The sequence below is a fragment of the Oryza glaberrima genome, chromosome 12, assembly GCF_000147395.1.
Source record: "Oryza glaberrima chromosome 12, OglaRS2, whole genome shotgun sequence".
NCBI lineage: Eukaryota > Viridiplantae > Streptophyta > Magnoliopsida > Poales > Poaceae > Oryza > Oryza glaberrima.
The window spans coordinates 22377383-22397800 of NC_068337.1; the positions used below are offsets into that span (position 1 = coordinate 22377383).

Here is a 20418-nt window from a genome sequence, read left to right on the forward strand (position 1 = left end):
AACTAAAACCATATTAAAAAAATATAGTTAAAATGCACTGCAATTTAGGTTTAGCAATGTACAGAAATATAGCAAAAACCCTTTTTTCCTAGGAACATATCTATGTGAAAAGATATTTTTTTTTGTTTTTGATGGAGTGAAAAGAACAAATTAATAACCATTAAGCCCATCGAAGTCCATTAGCCCTCTACTGGTTTCGAGTAGTTGCTAACCACTTGAAACGGCCTAAGCACTAATGGGCCGGATAAGCTTGCCACGTAAGCCCGGCCCACGGCCCACTACCCCCTCTCCCTCTAAAACCCTAAGCCCGCGACCCCCTCCTCCGCCGCCGCCACCTCCACCTCCAACCTCCCAAACCCTAGCCATGGCGTGGCGCGGCGCCGCCTCCCGCACCGTCCTCGCGGCCGTCCGCCGCCCGGGGCCCTCGCCCTCCGCCGCCGCGCGCGCCCTCCGCGCCCCTCCTCCCGTCGCTGCCCCTCGCCCCCGCCGCGTCCCATCCCCCTTCGCCTCCTCCTCCCCGACGGCCGCACGGTGAGCACGCGCACGCACGCACGATGTGGGGATTCTGGTTTCGATGGGTGATGTGTGGTGTTTCTGATGGGAATGATGTGTGTGGTGGGTGGGTGTGCAGGCCGCTGGCGGCGATGATGGGGTCGCCGCTGACGACGGCGGCGTTGCTGGCGCGGCTGACGGCGCACCCGGCGGCCAGCGCGCGGGCCTGCTGCGAGCTCTCCCAGGGTATCTCCTTCCGCCGCACTTGTCAGGATCGCTAATGTTAGTGGTCGTGCTGCATCATACTTGTATATATATATCTCATCACAACCATCTCTAGTCCAAGATTTCATCATTGATCTTGCCACACATTTTGTTAGATTAGATGGTGGTGCGCTCTTCATTTCTTGATCGTTTGTTGGACGTCTACCAGCGAATGCACCTGTAGGGAGTTCATTTTGGTCTGGATCTTAGATACAAAAGTGATGTGGCTTTAATCTGCGCGTTGTTAGTGTGAACCTAGCTATCTGGTCCATTTGCTATTTGTACCGGGTCCAATAATGCATTTGCTTTAATTTTTTATGTTTTTGCAATAAAATTTAGTTAGAACTGATACAAGGAGATTAAAATTGAGATTTGATAGGGGAAAGTGGGGAAGATGGTTGATGTTGGAGGCTGGACAGCATGACGAGGGCCTTATGTCCTAGAATTATGTAGGTCTCCTTTTTTTCCCCAGTTTGTACTTCTTTTATGATAAATATACTTAAAGAGGCTGAAAATGGAAAGTCACCTTAAAACAAAATAAAGAAATGGGTAGACATTGGGTGCTGTCTGGTTGTTACCATGCTATTAGGTTGCTGTCTTGGATATAGTTTCGCTTCTTTTATGTGTTCTTGAATAGGCTTTGTGTTATTCATATTCTACTGCTAAAGCCTTTTTTTCTGTCTCATGCTTGTTTTCATTTGAATTGGCTGTCCCCTCCCCTTATTTGTTCGTGTAAGCTAGCTAGATTGTTGTTTATACCATATTTAAAAATTGGATAATTCCGTTGATTGAGGACATGTACGGTTGGGATTTGCTAGGGAATGGAAAAGATGGGTGATGCAAGAGGCCAGTAGACAAAGGTGCTGATTTTGAAGCATGAAATTTCCTTTGGTAATTTTGATTTTCTCAATCATCCTAATTCCTAACCTGGAATCTAGACAATCTGAAATCATGGGTAGCAATAATCATCATAGTGGGTGTAACAGTCAAAATTGAAGTTAGTATACCTTTTGATGATTACTAAGATTTTTGTGCATTAGAACCATCTGTAGCATCGCCAATTTGAGTGTTGGTGTATCTGTTCCTCTGTTAGGAGTGTACCCTGTCCAGTTGCAACCTTCCTTGGTAGAAAGATCGATCTGGCCTTGTCAGTGTCAAACGTTCCAAACTGTGAGTGCCAACTTTCAAGAGTGAAATTATGTATGAAAAAAGATATTTCCTGGTAGTAGTATAAGTTATCTTCAACCAGTGCTTATGGCGGTGCTTTGTCACTGATCTATCATATTTTTTGCATCGTTACATTATCTTGTCGTGAGTTTTTAAGTTCTAAATTTTCTCAATGTTACTGAAAATATTTTGCCATTATCTTGCAGGTACTTGAAGTTACCATGTAGATTCACTGTCCTTTGAAAAGGATACAACTCTTCTTGGATGCGTCTTTTGGAAGGCTGTTCTGGTGTTTCGATTAACTTCAAAGTTAGAAGAAACTCTCCAGCGATAGCTCGTCTCAAAGTTTCTAGCTTAGACAGAGAAATAATTTCCTGTTATTACAACATGGCTTGCGCCTATGAATTCAGCTTCTTTCATTGTTTTCCACCTACTACCACCTGTTGAGATATCTCGCATTTCAATTGACCTGAGTATTGTGATATCACCGTCTTTGTTTGAAATCGCAATCTCTGCATTATTGGTTTACCGTTTGAGTGGATTTGTTGCCTGAGCAAAATCCAAGTCATCAGCTTGTGTGTGCTACTCACTAACGTCATCGAGAAATGCTTGTGATGTCAACCATGTCTGATCGGTGGTTTACAACCAGCTGCTGCCAAGTGAAATGTTACATCTTCATTTAAAAAGAAAATGTTGTTAGTTGTTCATTCTGAAGCGTGTCAACTATGGATAATAGAACGAGCCATGAAAAGTATACAGAATTTTGACAGCGTAAACCTAGTTCTAGTTGTACTATAGATCTATATTACATAAAAATGCTTCTGAAATTGTGACATCAACCATGCCTAATGTTCTTCAACAAGTTTCAACCCACTGAATTTTTGCATGTTTTTCTTAAGCGTGTCAGAACTATAGATAATATAACATACGAATGATTCATAAGGTCATCGCAAGGGCCTCCTGGTCAGTCCAATTATTCATCTCTCCTATGATCAAACAAAATTCCAGAACTATGTAAAAGAGACTTTCACAGCTTAAAACCTGGTTCCAGTAGCACTAGATCTATATATTACATAACAAGGAAGTTTAGCATCAGGGGCACATAGATCACCTGCATCACAAAATGCACCACTAGCTACTTCCAGGTCAGTTCTTACTGATGCAGAAGCCACACTTGCACATTGCATACTGCTACATTTTTACATATATAATCAAACATAGGAGGATCAAGGATGCCTGCCTGCCTGGAACCTTTAGCCCAGTAGAACAAACCGGTCATCAACCTTCCCAATGACATGAACTGTCATGGTCACTCGCCTTGCGCCTTTCATCAGCTCGAAGATGCAGATGTACCCTTCTCGCAGCCTGTTCTCGCGGATGAACTTGATCCAGCGTTGGCAATTGAAGCCCCTGGTAGTGCTTGCATGGTAGTATTTGACATACCATTTCTCCTTTTTGTTTGGTCTCATCAGCAGGATTTCTTGTGATCTGCTGTCAAGATGATCAGCTGCAAATCCACTGGGGACGATCTGCGTCGAAAAGATTAAACTGGGTCAGCTCAAAGAGAACTTTTCTGCTCCCTATTAAACCAGAGAATTTTTACATGAAAGTTTATTCACTTTATATGACAATTTATAAGTTAACATGCGGAGATGCTGGAATTTTGTTTGATCATAGGAGAGATGAATAATTGGACTGACCAGGAGGCCCTTGCGATGAATTTGTGGCGCCTGCAGAACAGTCACAAATACAGGATTGCCTGGTTGCAGTGACACCAAACTGAATATCTCTTCACGTTCCTCGCCAGTAAGGTAATTGGCAAACCTCGAGTAGTAGTAGTCAGCATGTTCATAATCAGCATGCTCATCATCATCATCACTCTTCTCTTCCTCAATCATCTCATGTTTGACATGAGAGCGGCTGCTGTTTGGATCTTCAGGCTCCTTCCCTGTTGAAAATGGATCATCTTTATCTGTTAGCAAAATAAGCAAGTAGAACATTCTTGGCTTCAATATCGTTTAAGAGTAATTCACAACATCACAATCTCAGAAGAACATTCTAAGGACACACTGCAAACTTGTGCTTACTTGGATTAGTCTTGGTCTTGCCATTCAATTTCTTTGAAGTAGAGGCCTTGTGAGGAGATCCAACTAGAAATGTTGATGGTGTGCTAGTATCTTCAGAATCACTTAAATGGTATTGCTCAGCATTCTGAGTCTGACCACCTATACTGTTCTTTTTACCAATAAAGAAGCAAGACACTTTCTCACAGCCACTTGCATCAAAGATTAGTACATCAAAGGAGAAGCTGCCATTGCAACGGCCATTGCAAGTGAAGAACAGGAGGTCATTCTCCTGCAATTCATGAGCCTTGGCAAAATCCTCCCATCCTGACATGAGGATCAGCTCATCAGCAACCTTTTCGACGCTGACACACCATGTTTCGCCACTGGGTGCTTTCAGGTTGAACCCTTTGGTGATCTGACCACTGAATCTGTCCGCAACTTTCTCCGGTATGCTCTGAGATGAAAACAATAATCTGGTTAACTTCGTTAGATGATACTCCAACTATAGTTGGCATGTTGAATGTTGTGTCCAGATAACAGTGACTGAAAGTCTGAAATTCTACACAGAAAAACGCTGATTTTTGCAGGATGATTTTTGGAATGGAAATTTTTGCAGGATGATTAAACTTCTCTGCAATGCCACTTTGACATAAAAACTCTACTAGTCTACTCTATCCATGATCTAAGTTTAGATCCTTAATATGAAGTCCACACAATACATCCTACTAATACCATTGCTTATCATCCTTTCAGTTATCACAAAACCTGAAGAAAAGATACTCGCAATGCCTTGAGCAAAAATCTCCTTTCATTGCTTATTTTGTTAACTTTGTTGGATGATAAATGCACTGATTTTCTTGTTTTGGTTAGCAGGATGAATGCCATGTCTAGTTATCAATGACTATAACAAAGTAGTCTACATCCCACGAATCTGCACTTAGATCCTTAATCTCTTCCTTCCAGTAACAGTACTCATAACAAGGTACAACACTCACCAAGACCACAAAATTTTAGCAGCTCCAAAATGACAAAAACCTGAAGAAAAGATACTTACAATGCCATGAGCAAAATCTCCAGTCATGAGCCTGAAGAAGCGAATCCTGCTCACATCCATGTGCTCCCTGTAGCAGTGCTCCTGCCACTCTCTGCAACTCTCACACCCCTTCTCACCCATCACCTACCTGCATTGCAAAGATTGCAACCAAAGCAGAAGCAGCATTGCTTCAAAAATCATTGATGCAGAGCATGCACACCTGAATAAGGGAATGGACAAGTTCTTGCCTTTCTCTTGCATTCTCCGATGAGGCCAAGAAGGTGGTGAGCTGATGACCTCTTCTCCTTGATGTTAACGAGGGAGAGTGTTTTTATGACGAGTGTAGCCGTTTAAGAGGGGTTGGTGAAGGTTAATGTGTGATTTGACAGGAGCAGGTTGCTTATAGAGAGAGCTACTAGACCAGTGCTCCTGGACTTTGGTCAATGGTCACTGCCAGGTGGGCCCAACTTTGGTGTGCTCTTTGAGATGGAGTTTTTCGTGGTTCATATTCTCTACCATAATAATACTATCATTAGATGTATTGTGGTGTGAGACAATAAAAAAAATAGGACTCACATATCAGTTATTGTAATGGTAATGACATTATGTATGTAGAGAATCCTCACATGGTTTTTCTCGTCTTGGAGTGAGATAAAGTTGGCAGTAAAACCGGTTAGCGGAGCAAATAGTGAACAAGACCTATTTTCATGGGGGGCTGTATATCCATATTTAAAGAGAGGTTTTCATAAGAATTTATATGTTTTTCATACCATAGGTAAAATATACCTTTTCATACTCTCTCTATTCTACAATATAAGAAATGGTCAAACTATACACGGCCTCCAAAACTAATTTTTATTTTATAATTCCTCATATATTGTAACGAGCTCTCCAAACGAGAAAGACAGAAAATATATCCTGATGTGCAAACGAACGCTTAATATCAGTTTTCAAAACATAATTTAGCTAATTAAGAGGCACGAAAAGGACAGAAAAATATATCCTGATTTGCGAACCTGAAGGCACTGAACGTCTCTGACCTGAACTCCCAATCAGAGATTCGAATTGGTATCGATTTCGAAATCCATATACATATATACTTACATCAGTAATAATGTACTTATCCGAATTCGACCCATGTTCGTAGTTTGTGTCCGCATATATATACAGCACACGCGTGACAGCCATCTATATACACATATACTGCAGTTCGTTCAGATAGATCACTCGGCGGCGGCGGCGATGGTGATCGCCGGAGACGACAGCAACCACGGCGTCGACGACGCGCGCATTGCGCGCATCGCCGCCGCCATCACCGTCTTCCCCGGCTTCCCCAAGCCAGGTCGGTGCTAAGCTAGCTATAGCTAATTAGGTCCTTCTTCCTCCACATCATCTACTGCACAAGATTGTACTGCAGCCGCACGCAAAAAACTGTAACTTTATTTTTGTTCTTAATTGTTCTTGCTTCGTTGCGTAGGGATCTCGTTTCAGGATGTCACGGGTATATTTCACAAACCGGAGGTATTCCGTGATGCGATCGGGCTGTTCGTCGAGAGGTACAAGGGCAAAGGGGTCACTCTTGTAGCTGGTAATTAATCTGAACAATATGAATTTTAGTGTGTTTATATATGTTGGCTTATATTAATTATATATATACGAGAAATTATACAGATCTTGAAAAAATACCTCGAGATACCTAAATTTTACACTAATTTTTTTTTACTTGGAGGTAACAAATTTTAGGTTAGAGAATATAATATCCCCTTATACTTTTATAAGGATGGTAAAATTAACTATTATATACACGATATTTTCATAACTTTTTTGTCACCGAAAAATGTAGGCATTGAAGCTAGAGGGTTCTTTTTCGCTCCAACCATTGCATTAGAGGTAGGAGCAAAGTTTGTTCCCCTAAGGAAGCCGAGAAAATTGCCAGGTATGTTTTTTTTAACATAAAACTCTTGTGATTAACCATGGAGTACAATCATGTTTAGGGTTAAATTAAGTTGTATTGAGTACCTAATTTTCATGTTTGTACCAGGCGAGGTGATCTCAAAGAATATTCTCTGGAATATGGAACAGATAAAATAGAAATGCAAATAGGAGCTGTAGAGCCAAATGATCGAGCTATCATCGTTGATGATCTCATTGCTACCGGTGGAACCCTCTGTGCAGCCGTCAAACTTCTTGGTGACCTCTTATTTTCATTTTTTTTGTCTTATTTTGTTAACATATAAATTAATAATAGATAATATCCTAAAAATGGGTGTATAATTTTAAAAGACATTTAACTTTTTATTTGTTTAGATGCGTTGTTAAAGTGATAATTTTTCAGTATGAAAGAATTAATTTTCTAACAATCTGACTATATTTTGATCGTTTGTTTTTTTTGTGATATCATGGTTTACTTACCTTAATTGTGCTTTTACTATGCAGAACGTGCTGGAGCAGAGGTGGTTGAGTGTTCTTGTGTTGTTGAACTTCAAGAGTTGAAGGTATACTTTTGCTTCTAATGCAACAATCTCCCCATTTGGAAAAACTAAAGGATATTTGTTCTTATTAAGAAATTTACATGTTTTGTAGGGGAGAGAAAAGCTAGGAAAGATACCAGTTTTTGTTCTGGTGGAGACAAATTAACCGGCATACTAACCAGACAGCAATGGACATGTTTTTCTTAGCCAATGTAATATTTATTTTTTGAAGGTTTTACTATGAATGTTGCAACAATTTCACCAACTCTGGGTACATGCTCAGTTTAGTAGTTTACTTTGTGCCAGTACATAATTATATGCTCAGTCTGAACATGTTTGTCCAAATCAAAGATTAATTGGTTGATCACAGATCACTATTGGCTGCATGTTTAAACTCGCCTTGTTGCCTGAAATTGTGGAAGAGAATGTGAAAAGAGACTCATCATGGTCGAAAAATGTGGTTTTTGCAAATGTCCCGTTAAAGTATCTTTGGGCCTGTTCACTTTGATTAAAAAAAAAACCTTACCAAATTTTAGCAATGCCAAAATTTTGGCAACTATGCCAAAATTTTGGTAGGATTTCTTATATAGTTACTAAAATTTGACAGCAAACTAAATGTAGCTACCTTTTTTTTATCAACTTTATCAAAAATTTGGTAAGGTTAAAAATGACATCAAAGTGAACATGCTCTTTGTGTCGTGGTTGGGCTGCTTGCCCAAACACAGGACGGACCGTATTAACGGGCCGTCTCAACGGGCCGTTCCGTCTCGTGTCTAGGCTAGGCCGTTCCGTCAGGCCCATATGGCCCAATTGAGTCAAATACGTGGGCTTCATTTCCTATATGTGGCCCATATACGTGGGCTTCACTCGCACTGGAAAAGAAAAAAAAAGAAAGAAAAGAAAAATCCTCTAAAAATAGCTCCCCTTCATTAAAAAAAGAAAAAAAAAACCCTAAACCCTACGGCGAGGTGACGCCCTCCTGCTCCGGCGACCCAGCGCCTCCCGCCGGCGTCGGAAGCGAAGAGCTCCAGGTTTGGGGGTATTGCACCTCCTCCTCGCTCCCCCCCCGTCCGTCTCGAATCGCCATGGAGGTGAAGCAGGTGAAGGTGACGGCGGCGGCGGCGGAGGCGGCGATATCGTCGTGGTCGGAGCTCCCGGCGGACCTCATCGGCCAAGTGCTCCTGCGCCTGCCGTCCCTCGCCGACCGCGTCCGCCTCCGCGCGGCGTGCCGCCCGTGGCGCACCGACGCCAAGCGGCAGGCTCTGCCCCCGCCGCTGCCGTGGTTCGCCCTCCGCGACGGCGGCCTGGTCGACCACCACGGCGCTCCCGTTCGCCGCTGCGCGCCCATCCTCCGCGAAGGCGTCACCGACTACCTCGCCGTCGACAACCTCGCCTTCCTCGCGCACAACCGCGCCGCCTGCTGCTCTCTGGTAAACCCTCTCTCCGCGTCGGAGGAGACCCCGCTCCCCCAGCTTGCCAATGCTGTGCTCCGAGCGATGAACGATTCCAAGTTCTACACTGTGGGGAACACCAAAATGCCGTATGTTAAGGTGATTCTGTCATCGCCGCCGCTCGATTCATCGCCGGATCCCCTTGTTGCAGCACTAATATTTGAGGGATACTATGTTGCCATCTCTGCTTGCAAGCGGCAGGATGTGGCCGGCTTCGGCTCGGTCTCGGACTGGACTCGGAAGGAGATTCACAGGATTCCCGGCGAGGATTACAGAATGCGTCTTGCTGACATTGCGTTCTTGAATGGGAGGCTCTACGCCCTCACCGTGAAAGAGGGGCTTTATGTCTTTGAGCCCAATTCCGGTGACCTCGACGATCCGATGAACGCGCCATCAGGATTTCGTCACTGTATCATCGATAACCCTGAACAGCAGGAAGTCTACACAAAGACTGACCTTAGGTACGTGGTCGCGCGATACCTAGCAGAGTGCGATGGCAGGCTGTTCATGGTGAGGCAGTGGATGAGGATTCCACTGAATGTTCGGCTGGGTGACATGGACGAGACTTTCTCGTTCGAGATCTTCGAGGCGGACCTCACCACCACCCCTTGCCAGTGGAGAAAGGTGGACAGGTTGGGTGGTCATGCAATCTTCCTCGGTTCAGAATGCACCAAGGTTGTTCACGCTAGCAAATGTGTCGGCAGAGTTCAAGAAGATTGCATCTACTTCATGCACAGGACTTTTGACAATCCGTCCCAAGAGTACTTTGGTCCGTGCGTCGATCCTCTTGGCGACTCTGGTGTGTACAACATGACAAATCGGAGGATCACTCCATTTCTTCCGGAGGCTGTGATGGAAAAGCTGTGTCTCAAACGCCAGTTTCTGACTTGGTTCTTCCCTGCTGATGTGTAACTGCTTTGTTGGCTTAAATGATTGTTTCTGTTATGGAAAAAGCAGTATGATAGATTCTAGCTATTATGCAAACTTTAGAATCCTTTTGATGGTTGAACATTCTCTGTGCAAGGTATGCAAAATTTAGATCCTCTTGATGGTAAATGTTTCCATGCTATGCAAAATTTGTTGTCTTGATGTCTGGTTGAAGAAATGGCTTGGTGCTGACATGTGTGTTTTGATTTTATTTGATTGTGCACTGTCCAAGTTAATATATGTTTCAGTATGAAAGAAAATTCAGTGAACACCATGCTGATGTTTGTGTACAGTGAAACATTGCTGAGTAAAATCGGTGCTACTGTTAGTTCTAGTTGTAAACTCGTAATCAGTATTCTTATTTTATTTTCGAGTAAAATCGGCGCCGTGGCTCTCTTTTTACTGTAATCGACGTTTTTATCTGGTTTTCTAGCTACCAAAAGGGCGCAGAGGGTTGCTTCATGTTCTGTCCTGCTGATTCAGTATATAATATGTTGATGATTCCTCTTCTTCATTTGAGCAGAGAAACTGAAGTGGATCCTTGTTTCGACTTGCAGCTATCAAGGTTGAGGACTAACTTCTGTAGGTTTGATATAATGCTTGTTAACATTGATCCGGATGATATTGTCTGCCCTGGCAATTAGGTTAGGTCTTTTCCTATCAGATAGACAGATACTTGGGGTCCCTTTCACATTATAATGAACTTCGAAAAACCTGGTTTATCCTTCCTTTGACAGTCCATTATAATGTGGGTAAAGTAATCGGGAGGATAAACCAGGTTGGAGAGGCAGACTTGTTCGTAAACCTCTTTATTTCCCTTTCTTAAATAAGTGTGTTCTGCAAGTTCATTTGATCATAAATCAAATGTTAAATTCAGCGGATGCACAAATCAGATTTTGTTCTACTCTGAAAATTCTTCTTCAGAAATCAGATCGTTCTTTATTCTGAAAATTCTTCTGTGGATTTTTTTTTTGGTTGGCGCGGGGGGGGGGGGGGGGGGGGGGGGGGAGGTGATGTAGATTATGATCCATTCATATCTTTTCCTGCATGTATGGTTGGTGCACTGCATTTTGGCTGCCATCCTCAACCTTTGATTTTCTTCTACTTGCTGCAGCTCTTGTTTTAGCAAGAGCTTAAGGGAACAAGAGTGATATATGCTCCTGATGATGTAAGGTTAGGGAGATTATAATCAGTCTGGTTAGGCTGATCTTGATCTGCTCCTTTGCATTGTATATGTAGTATATGTAGCTACTGTTCATCATCCTTCAACTTTTCAGTCGATTCTGTCTTTGAATTGTACATTTATGTATCTTCTCTGAAAACTGAAGGTTGTCAAGTTGTTTCTGGGCATTGACAAGTTAATATGTGTTTTAGTCTGAAGGAAAATTCTATGAACATCCTGCCGATGTTTCTGAACGGTGTAACATTCCTGAAATGAGCTTTTTCTGTCAATCTGTTAATCGTTATCATCTCATTTTCAAGTAAAATTGTACTGTAATCAGATCTGCCATCATAAACATCATGAATCATGGAACTATTGCTAGCTGCTTTGGTATTACTCAAAAGTCTCTGTTTTCTTTGCCCAACTGGAAGGGACTTGGTTCAGGACCTGCAGGCTAGCTACACTTCAGGTGCACACCCAAGTCACCAACTATTCATCAATTTGTTTTCCTCTTTGTCACAGAAAAGTACACACAAGAGTATTCATCTCTCAGCTTGCACACTTATTGCTACCTCCTTCGATTCCCTGAAATTTATTCAGTTTTACATAACCCACTAGTTCATCGTTGCTGACCCCCACTGAAATATGGAAATGCATGCTTATCGTTTCTGATCCCTCTTTGGATGTGCAATTGTAAGATCATGTAACACTTGATAAAAGGTGGGAGTTTTCTGAAACTCCGGGCCATAATACTCCGTAATTGGGGAATTGAGGATTAGAGGCACACAAAGGTTGTTCAGATTGATGCTATTTTCAACCATATCATTTTTTGGCATAGTTGCCAAAAATGTGTCTACGTTAGTTTGTTGCCAAACTTTAGTAAATACATAAGAAATTCTGTCAAAATTTTGGCAATATTGCCAACTTGCTATAATGTCAAAATTTGGTAAAGTTTATTTTGGCTACAATCTAAACAGGCCCAAAAATACTGTGAGTTTGATACAATTTTAACCTACAAATCCAGAGTTCATGTTCTCAGTAGCAACTTAAACCGGGAGTACATGTTTCTTTATTTAGTTCACTGTGACCAGAAGAACAGAAAAGGATGTATAGTTCTTCTCGGAGTATATTAAGCCAAGAATCCAAGACTCCCATTCAAATGGAGGAAGTTCAGAGAAATTTTACAAGAATCAGATTAATTTCTAAAAGAAATGCAGAAAATTAAACTACAGAAATCTCTTACTAGCAGATTCTTGTTATGTTTGAAAGAGGCCCAGAAGAAATGTGGCCCATATCATCCTCCTTCCCCCATCCTTTTTCAAACACACTAAAAAAAAGAAAAGAAAAAAGAAAAGAAAAGAAAAAAAACGAAAATTCCCACTCACTTTCCCCAGCGACGCCTCACTCCCAGCTCCGAAGCTCAACGGCGGCCACCGCGGCGAGGCGTCGCCGCCGCTCCAGGCCTCCCATCGGCGACGAACAAGCAGCCAGTAGGCACGCGCTTCCGCTAGGAACGTCCGCATGTGGAGGTGGTGTGGCGGCAGCGGGGTGGCGGAGCCAGAGGCCGACCGGAGGATCCTCCGCGCCGTGCCGCGGCTTCCACCGCCGGCGGCGGCCTCCGGACGAGCCCCGGCGAATCGAGCCTTCTCCGGCCCCGGGCGCTCCTCCGCGCGGTGTGCCGCCTCCCGCTGCCGTGGCTCGCCCTCCGCGACGGCGGCCTGCTCGACCTACACGGCGCCCGCATCCGCAGTCACCGCGTCACTACTCCGAGATGACGCCACCATGGAAGGTTGTTCATGGTGGGGCGGTGGATGAACGTTCCACTGAACGCTAATTTGGCTGTGTTGTTTCCCGCAGGTTACCGACTCCTCTATCTCGTTTTCTGCGCGCACGTTTTTTAAACGGCTAGACAGCATGTTCTTTTAAAAAAAATATATATATAAAAGTTGCTTTAAAAAAAATCAAATTAATCTGTTTTGAAAAAAATGCTAATATTTAATTTAATCACGCGCTAATAGATCACTCCGTTTTCCGTACGTGGGACATGGGTTCCCAACCGAAACTTAGCACCTATGTCCCACGCACGGAAAACAGAACAATCTATTAGCGCGTGATTATGAGGTCTTCGAGGCAGACCTTACGACGATTACCCCTTGCGTTGCGGGTGGAGAAAGGTGGACAGCTTGGGTGGCCATGCAATCTTCCTTGGTTCACAATGCGCCAAGTTCGTCCGTTCTAGCCAATGTGTAGGTGGAGTTCAAGCAGATTGCATCTACTTCATGCACAGAACTTTTGACAATCCATCCAGAGAGTACTGGGGTCCATGTGTTGATCCTCTTGGCGAATCTGGCGTGTACAACATGAGAAATAGTGAAATCACACCGTTGCTTACTTGCTTCCAGAGGCCGTGATGGCAGAGCTGCGTCTCAAACGCCAGTTTCTGACCTGGTTCCTCCCTGCTGATGTGTAAATTCTTTGTTTGCTTGAATGGTTGTTCTGGTTCTGGAGTGTTAGTACAGTTGATGTGTTGGTAAGCCAATCTTTAGAATACATTTGATAATCGAATATATATTTTCTGTGCAAGTTATACAAAATTTAGAATCCTTTTTATTGCTAAGTATTTTCATTGCATGCTATGCAAAATAGGCTGCTTTCATGTCTGGTTTTGTGTGGAAGAAATGGTTAGGATCTCACAAGTGTGCTTAAATTATGTTTCATTTTGTACTGGCCGAGTTAATATATGTCTTATCTGAAAGAAAATGCAGTAAACACCCTGCTAATGTTTCAGGTGGGTGTGACAGGCTAACAGCCCAGAAATGATTTTTCTCTGTGTGTGTGATTTGTCATTTGCCTGAACAAATAAATGGGCGCTATGGCTTTCTTTTTTGTTGTAATCAGTACTGCCAGGAAAAAAAATGTCCAAATTATAGCTGGTTGTGTTCGTCATCTTCAAACTATTCTCAGATGTTTTGTTCAACTGGAAGCAACTCAGGCGGAACTCTTCCCTGCAAATAGACTTTGCATACATCATCCTGCAAGCTGCCATGGTGATACACTTGAGGTAGAATGGAGAGGCAAGAACGTGCACTGATGGTTCAGATAGACGGTACAACTCCCGATGCCTCCCATACCTACAACTTCGAATGGAACATATCGGGATCGTCTGTCCTTCTCCATCAGCTTTCGAGCTACTCTCATCTCTTTTATGTGCCAAAATATATTAGATTGTTTATATATCATCAAAATCAAATGTATTTTTGACGCGTACAGCGGTGTTCAAATGGGCACTGAACGCAAAAGACATGGTAACCTATAATCTTGACGACCATGCCTTCTGATGACTTAATTTTGAGTAATCCCAAAACGGGTGGAGTCATGGAGAGATGAGATGAGATCGACTTAACTACCTGATGATACTGAACAATTCATTACTGCACAAAAGAGTGTTCAGTATCTAAATATCTAATTTCCCTGCAACAATTCATAACCTTCAAATCTACATTTCAGTTAGAATTGCATCTGATTCGCAGCCTCAGATCAGATGCACGGTGCCATCACATAAGAGAGCAAGATCACGTCATCACAGTCACAACGGTCTTTGCACCTGCACCACTACAGTAGTGCAGAATGCACTGCTTGCCATGGCGATGCGAGGAAGACGAAGTTGCACATGGTTTCATCCGAGGCAGCATCCGAGAGACAACATGTCCCTCCGACTGTTTCAGCTGCTGTAAAGAGATGTTGTGATTTATCGTCTATGTGGCTAGTTAGGGAAGTGAACAATCGCTGCGTGCCGTAAGATGATAACTCCTGATGCCTCCTAAGCCAACAAGGCAACAACCATGCATACTACATAGTAACCCGGAAGCTGCATGGCTGGAGTGACCTGATATGCCTCCATGAAGGGTAGTTCATCGCTAGCTCTTGCAGAATTTCTTGCTCTTTCATCCGATACCTTCGATATATAGAGCTAGCATTTCATTTGATACAGTTATTCATCTCTCCAATTACAATTGAATGCAGCACCTACCACTGCATGAATGGGTCGATCATCCCGGATATCCCATGCTTATAAAATTACTTGATGAATGCAAGTTCAACTTCGTTAAAGATTCAGACATCTTTTTTGAAAATGTTAAAAGGTTCAGAGACAAGGAATTAACTCGGTTCATTATTCTTCATTGGACAAGAGTACTGTGATCTGATTCCTTGAAATAATTCTGTGATGATCTGATTCCTTGAAATAATTCTAAGACCTGGGCGAGAAAGGCCCGGGATCTTCCTAGCTAGCAACGCAAGCTGCGAGCTAGCCAGTCCGGGTTCGAGCCTCACCCCCTCCTTAATTTAAAATCAATCTAGTCCTTCCTAGATTGGTCCCATTTTAATGTCTGTTCCTAAAACGAAACCCCTTAGCTCTAAGACCTGGGCTGCAATTCAGATAGACAAAACACTGAACAATTTACCAATGCACATTAGTGACCATATCTGATGCCTGAAATAATTCAGGACATGCAGGTGACACTTCAGTTAGACACCAACCATTCAGATCACCCCTTCCAGAAGCAGCCAAGGTTACACAAGACACCATTGTCAGAAACGGCACCGGCAAGATGGCATGCCAAGCTCACCTTCATGGCTTCAACTAGAGGATGGTTCATCGATGTGGCTTATCATGACTGAGGTGTCTAAGGAAATTGTAGTGACCTTAATTCCTGCTGGTATTTCTCCACAATAACCAGAAGAGTTTCTTGTGATCTTTTTTGTTCAATTGGATGATCCATATGCAGTTTCGTTCTTCTGAATTGGTACAAATTAACCCTGATGTGTCCAAACCAACAAGAAAAACCCAATTTACTCCGTCGAATGCATTGTAGAGGACATCAGCTGCACCAACACAGTAGCAAACATTTGATTTGACGCAATTAGTGTGCAATGTCTGAAAAAACTGGGATCGTGTGCTTCCCTTTCCAAATATCTGAGATCGATGTAAGTTCATGGTACTTTTGGTACATGAAATGCGTTCTCATGGAGATTCTTTGCAAATTCTTCCGGTTTATGCAGCATACGTCAATATTCAAAACACAGTGGAGTGAACGGTTAGGGGTCACAGGTCCTCAAAAATCAACCATTGTGATGATAATTTCAGAGGCACCGGAAGTACAATGGAACTGGAGATATGCATTAAAAAAATCAAAATAATACCTAAATTGTTGGATAGTAACTAAAATTAAAATCAAACAAATTAGCGCGGTAGGTAATCGAGAAGTATAAGCCATTGTAATCACCTCTGATGTAGCATTTTTGCAGCAAAGAGAAATAAGCCCCTGCCAAGGCCATCCTTTTTGCCGGGACAGCCGAAGGATTGGGCCGCCCTAATTTTATTAAGAAGAGAGGGGTGTTACAAATTTTACACAATCGACATTAAACAGTTGAGCAGGCACCAGCCGGAGACCGATGCCTACGGAGAAAAGAAAAAGACTTCGCCGCTAAGAGCAACGTTAAACACTTAGTCTATTTGCTTGAAGATGCATGCTTCTCTCCAAATTAGGATCTCTTCATGGATGACATTGAAGATTTGCTCCGCTGAACGCAATTTGTGCTTGAAGATCCGCGCAGTGCGCTCCTTCCACACGAACCAGCACACCAAGGCCAGCCTTATGGGCAACTACCGCTCATCCTCTAGCCTTAATCCAGTGTTTCTCTCTTAAACAATGGGACTAACAATGACAACTCCTGATGCCTCCTAGGCCTACAAGCGGCAGCAACCTTAGCATAGTTTTTGCCGGGACGGCCAAAGCTAGGCCGGCCAATGTCATTAAGATTGGGGGAAATAAAGTTTTAATTACAACGACATGAAGGATGTCGCGCCGGTCTCAAGCAAACTCAAGCCCGGAAAGAAAAGGAAAAAATGGGGCAAGTCCCACCTCTAATCGGGATTACTCGCTAGCCTGGGAAAAATCCCTGCTGCCCTCCAAATTGCGATTTCCTCGTTGATGTCATCCGCTAGCCAGTCAACCGACTTGGCGATGTGTTGAAAGATCCTTGTATTTCGCTCTTTCCAGATAAGCCAACAAATTAGCATGAACAGACTATCGAAATCCGTCCTATACGTGTTCTGAAAACGCCATCTTGTCGCGATCCACCAATCTGCAAGCAACCTTAGCATAGTCACCCGGCTAATGCGTGGCTGGAGTGGTATGATCTGCATCCATGAAGAGTTAGTTGTTCATCTCTATCTCTAACTCTAAAGCCTGAAGAATCTCTTGCTCCTCAATCTGCTCTTTGATATATATGCACCATTTCATTTGAAGCAATTTTTTAGCGCTCTCATCAATTGCAGTTCAAATGTTCAGCGCATGCACACGTACCACGGTATGCATGGGCCAATCTTATTTCATGCTTAACTTCTTGGATGTATGCAAGTTCAACACAGTTAATTCTATTAGTGCACTACTTGACAACAACGTACAGTTAATTAATTCACTATTGAGAAGGAGTTTTGTAAATAAATTTTACAGTGCTTTCCTTCTACCAATATAAAAGCAGCACAGAGCTGTTTCGTTAAAAAAAAAAATCATTGGACTGGAGTGTACTATGATCAGATATTCAGATTACCTGAAGTAATTCTAAGACCTGGGCTGTAGTTCAGATAGGCATAACACTGAACAATAATCAGTACAGCAACAGTGTACTATATCTGATTCCCTATAAATAATTACAATAATGCAGGACCTGCAGGCTACACTTGTGTTAGACATCAACTATTCATCACTCTGTATTGGCACAAAAAGGAAAACGTTTCTCTCTCTCAGCTTATACAACTTTTTATAACAAAACAAAAGAACACACATCTTGAAGCAGCGGAAGATCCACTTTTCCTCAAGCTAAGAGACCCTCCGATCATCGAAATCAACCAGAGAGCGGAGTTGGTCTTCGGGTCACAAAACATAGATTCCCGTCGCCATCTCTGGTCACAAAATTGATGTTAACATCGCAGCCAGGTCGGGTAGCAACGCATCTGCTACGTGTGGCCACAGGACATCGAAAGAACATTGCAACCCCAACCTCGCCGATGTCATGAGTCAAGACTGCGACCACCGTCCCTGCACCTGTGCCACAAAAGTACCGCGGTGCCATGATGATGAGAGGAAGATGAAGCGGAACTTGGTTTTGTTAGAGACGGAACCATAGAAACAACATGCTCTGCCTATGTTTCTTGTGTTCACGAGAGGATGGTGTGGTCTATCATCTATGTGGATAAGCAGGGATGGATAAAGATGTGGAATCAGTGTACTAACAACTCCTGATGCCTCCTACTCCGACAAGCCAAAAACCATGACCCGGCCTCTGCATCACGCATGGCTGGAGTGGCCTAGCTACTCTGCATATCTTGCTCCTTCACATGATCCTTTATATGTGCAACTTCGCATTTGGTGTAATTATTCAGTTCTCTTACTACAGTTCAATGCAGCACCTACCACCATGTGGACAAGCCAATCATTCGAGATATATTGTGCTTAATTACCGGGATGAATGTGAGTTCAACTCGGTTAAATGTTCAGACAAGTAAATGTTGATGGGTATGTCTTTTGGTACACAATTCAGAGCCATCAACTCTACTTGTCCGAGGTGAGCTATAGAAAGATGGTACAAAATTAATTCTAAGACAACATTGAATAATTTATCAATACACAAAAGGAAACAAGATTATTCATCTCCCACCAACCGTTTCATCATCTGCTGCTTCATGATCCTTTAGAAAACCATATGCTGTCGATCTCGATGTCGTCCTCCTGAACTAGTCTGCCACCGCCGCCGCCATCCCTGCACCTGATGAGCTCTTATCCTGGGAGATGTTACCAGCGGCAACTGATTCACCACGCGTACATATCCACCACAGTGATTAGCTGTGGTCGCCTGATACCTCCTAGGCCAAACAAGGGAACAACCATCTCATGTGTTATGCAATTATGCATAGTAACTTGGCCTCCGGATGGCTGCAGTGGCCTACTCTGCCTCCATGAAGCATTACTCATCCAGTCATCTGTATCTCAGCTGTAGAAATTCTCGCTCCTTCATCTAAATTTTGATGAATATATAGCATTTTATTTGATGCAATTAATTACCCAACTCATTGAAGTCCAATGTAGCACCTACCATCATATACATGGGCCATTCATCCAATGGGTGCTTGTTACAAATATCTCAATCTTATTTACTCGGATGTGTGCGAGTTAAACTAATAAGTCGAAAAAAGATCAGATAAGGAAATTTGGGAAAAAGAATTTCCTGCTTCACAAGTGACAACATTGAACAATTCATCATTGGAGAACCACTGATATTCAGTTAGTTCATCCTTTTTGAGGAGGAAGTAGATGGCTTCTTGTCCATACAACCAGATAAATGCAGTATCAAACAAGAAGTTTTATTCCAAAAAATACCGTGTATGATTTCTATATCAAATATCAACCACAAAAAAGTTACTCAACATTACCGCTCGATCGCTGAGTGACTAGTGAATGCAATTTCGGTTCTAAATTTCAGAAATTTCAGACCCCACCGGTGAATGCAATTTCTCAGCTGAATTTTTTTGTTTTTTTCTCATTTTGTTTTGAATTTGGTCAAAATTTATTCAAGTTCAGTCAAATTGTGTCAAAATTTCAAATGATTTCGGTCCAAAAATTCCAAAATTTTAGGAATTTTGCTACCAAAATGACCGGAATTTTGAGCGAAATCGAAAGTGAAAACCATCTGAGTGACTGATGATATATATATAAACTTCATCATTATACTTTGCATCACAGATTTACGGTAGCATCCGTACGTGGCATCAAGGAAGTTAGGAGGGTGAAGTGATCCCATTCTCTTGTCGAAGAGGAAGTCTGTCGATTCCCACCGAAGCAGCGGACATGGAGGCATCTCAATTCCAAGGAAGGCCACTCATGCTAGAGGCAACCGTCCTAACATGTGTCCCACACCCCACGTTGTTGTTCATGATGGCAAGTTCATTGTAAAATGGCAATTCCTGATGCCTCCTAGGCCAACGACGACTATCCATAGCAACCCTTCCACTGCACGAATTGGTTGGAGTGGCCTACTATGCCTCTTGGTTGGGAGAGTTTGTCATCTATAGGTCTCAGCCTGCGAAATTTCTTGCTCAATTATTAAGTTCTTACAATACAATTCAATGCACCACCTACCACAATCACGCTATACTAATTACTCGGATGCATGTGAGTTCAACTCGATCAGTTAAAAGTTTTAGACAATGCTTTGTCTTTTGGTTCAGAGCCATCCACTCCAAATCCAGCTGAGCTAAGAAAAATGTTATGGCCAGCACTGTCTACGAACGGAAGAATCGCAAATCAGGCGCAGCAGATAAAGT

The 20418-nt window shown here is 42.8% G+C and overlaps 4 protein-coding genes across 12 annotated transcripts; 3 read left to right on the forward strand and 1 right to left on the reverse strand.

The window, feature by feature from the left end:
- The first annotated feature begins 322 nt into the window (after window positions 1–322).
- LOC127756554 (uncharacterized) lies at window positions 323–2451 on the forward strand. 7 transcript variants are annotated; one of them, XR_008013240.1, is made up of 4 exons: window positions 323–531; window positions 632–738; window positions 1575–1647; window positions 2130–2451. XR_008013240.1 is itself a non-coding variant. In XM_052281904.1 (4 exons), the coding sequence occupies exons 1-2, from the start codon at window positions 365–367 to the stop codon at window positions 771–773; spliced, it is 309 nt and encodes a 102-aa protein (XP_052137864.1). In that variant the 5' UTR covers window positions 323–364; the 3' UTR covers window position 774; window positions 1575–1616; window positions 2130–2451. The 7 variants fall into 7 exon arrangements, 6 of the variants coding, with proteins under 6 accessions (XP_052137864.1, XP_052137865.1, XP_052137867.1 ...); XM_052281904.1 differs by having other exon boundaries at window positions 632–774; window positions 1575–1616; XM_052281905.1 differs by lacking the exon at window positions 1575–1647 and adding an exon at window positions 1136–1205.
- A 483-nt stretch (window positions 2452–2934) lies between these two features.
- Window positions 2935–5330, reverse strand: LOC127756553 (B3 domain-containing protein Os12g0592300). Of its 2 annotated transcripts, XM_052281902.1 has the most exons (5): window positions 5271–5330; window positions 5044–5170; window positions 4011–4443; window positions 3624–3871; window positions 2935–3452 (listed from the first exon to the last, which is right to left on the reverse strand). In XM_052281902.1, the coding sequence occupies exons 2-5, from the start codon at window positions 5161–5163 to the stop codon at window positions 3177–3179; spliced, it is 1077 nt and encodes a 358-aa protein (XP_052137862.1). In that variant the 5' UTR covers window positions 5164–5170; window positions 5271–5330; the 3' UTR covers window positions 2935–3176. The 2 variants fall into 2 exon arrangements, with proteins under 2 accessions (XP_052137862.1, XP_052137861.1); XM_052281901.1 differs by having other exon boundaries at window positions 5044–5309.
- Window positions 5331–6159: 829 nt separating this feature from the next.
- Window positions 6160–7659, forward strand: LOC127757802 (adenine phosphoribosyltransferase 1-like). Its single transcript, XM_052283389.1, has 6 exons — window positions 6160–6364; window positions 6500–6610; window positions 6866–6958; window positions 7069–7212; window positions 7459–7517; window positions 7606–7659. Exons 1-6 carry the CDS (start codon window positions 6160–6162, stop codon window positions 7657–7659), a joined length of 666 nt encoding a protein of 221 aa, XP_052139349.1.
- Window positions 7660–8423: 764 nt separating this feature from the next.
- Window positions 8424–10628, forward strand: LOC127756875 (uncharacterized). 2 transcript variants are annotated; one of them, XM_052282258.1, is made up of 2 exons: window positions 8424–9043; window positions 9146–10628. In XM_052282258.1, the coding sequence occupies exons 1-2, from the start codon at window positions 8579–8581 to the stop codon at window positions 9854–9856; spliced, it is 1176 nt and encodes a 391-aa protein (XP_052138218.1). In that variant the 5' UTR covers window positions 8424–8578; the 3' UTR covers window positions 9857–10628. The 2 variants fall into 2 exon arrangements, with proteins under 2 accessions (XP_052138218.1, XP_052138217.1); XM_052282257.1 differs by having other exon boundaries at window positions 8424–10628.
- Window positions 10629–20418: the final 9790 nt, after the last annotated feature.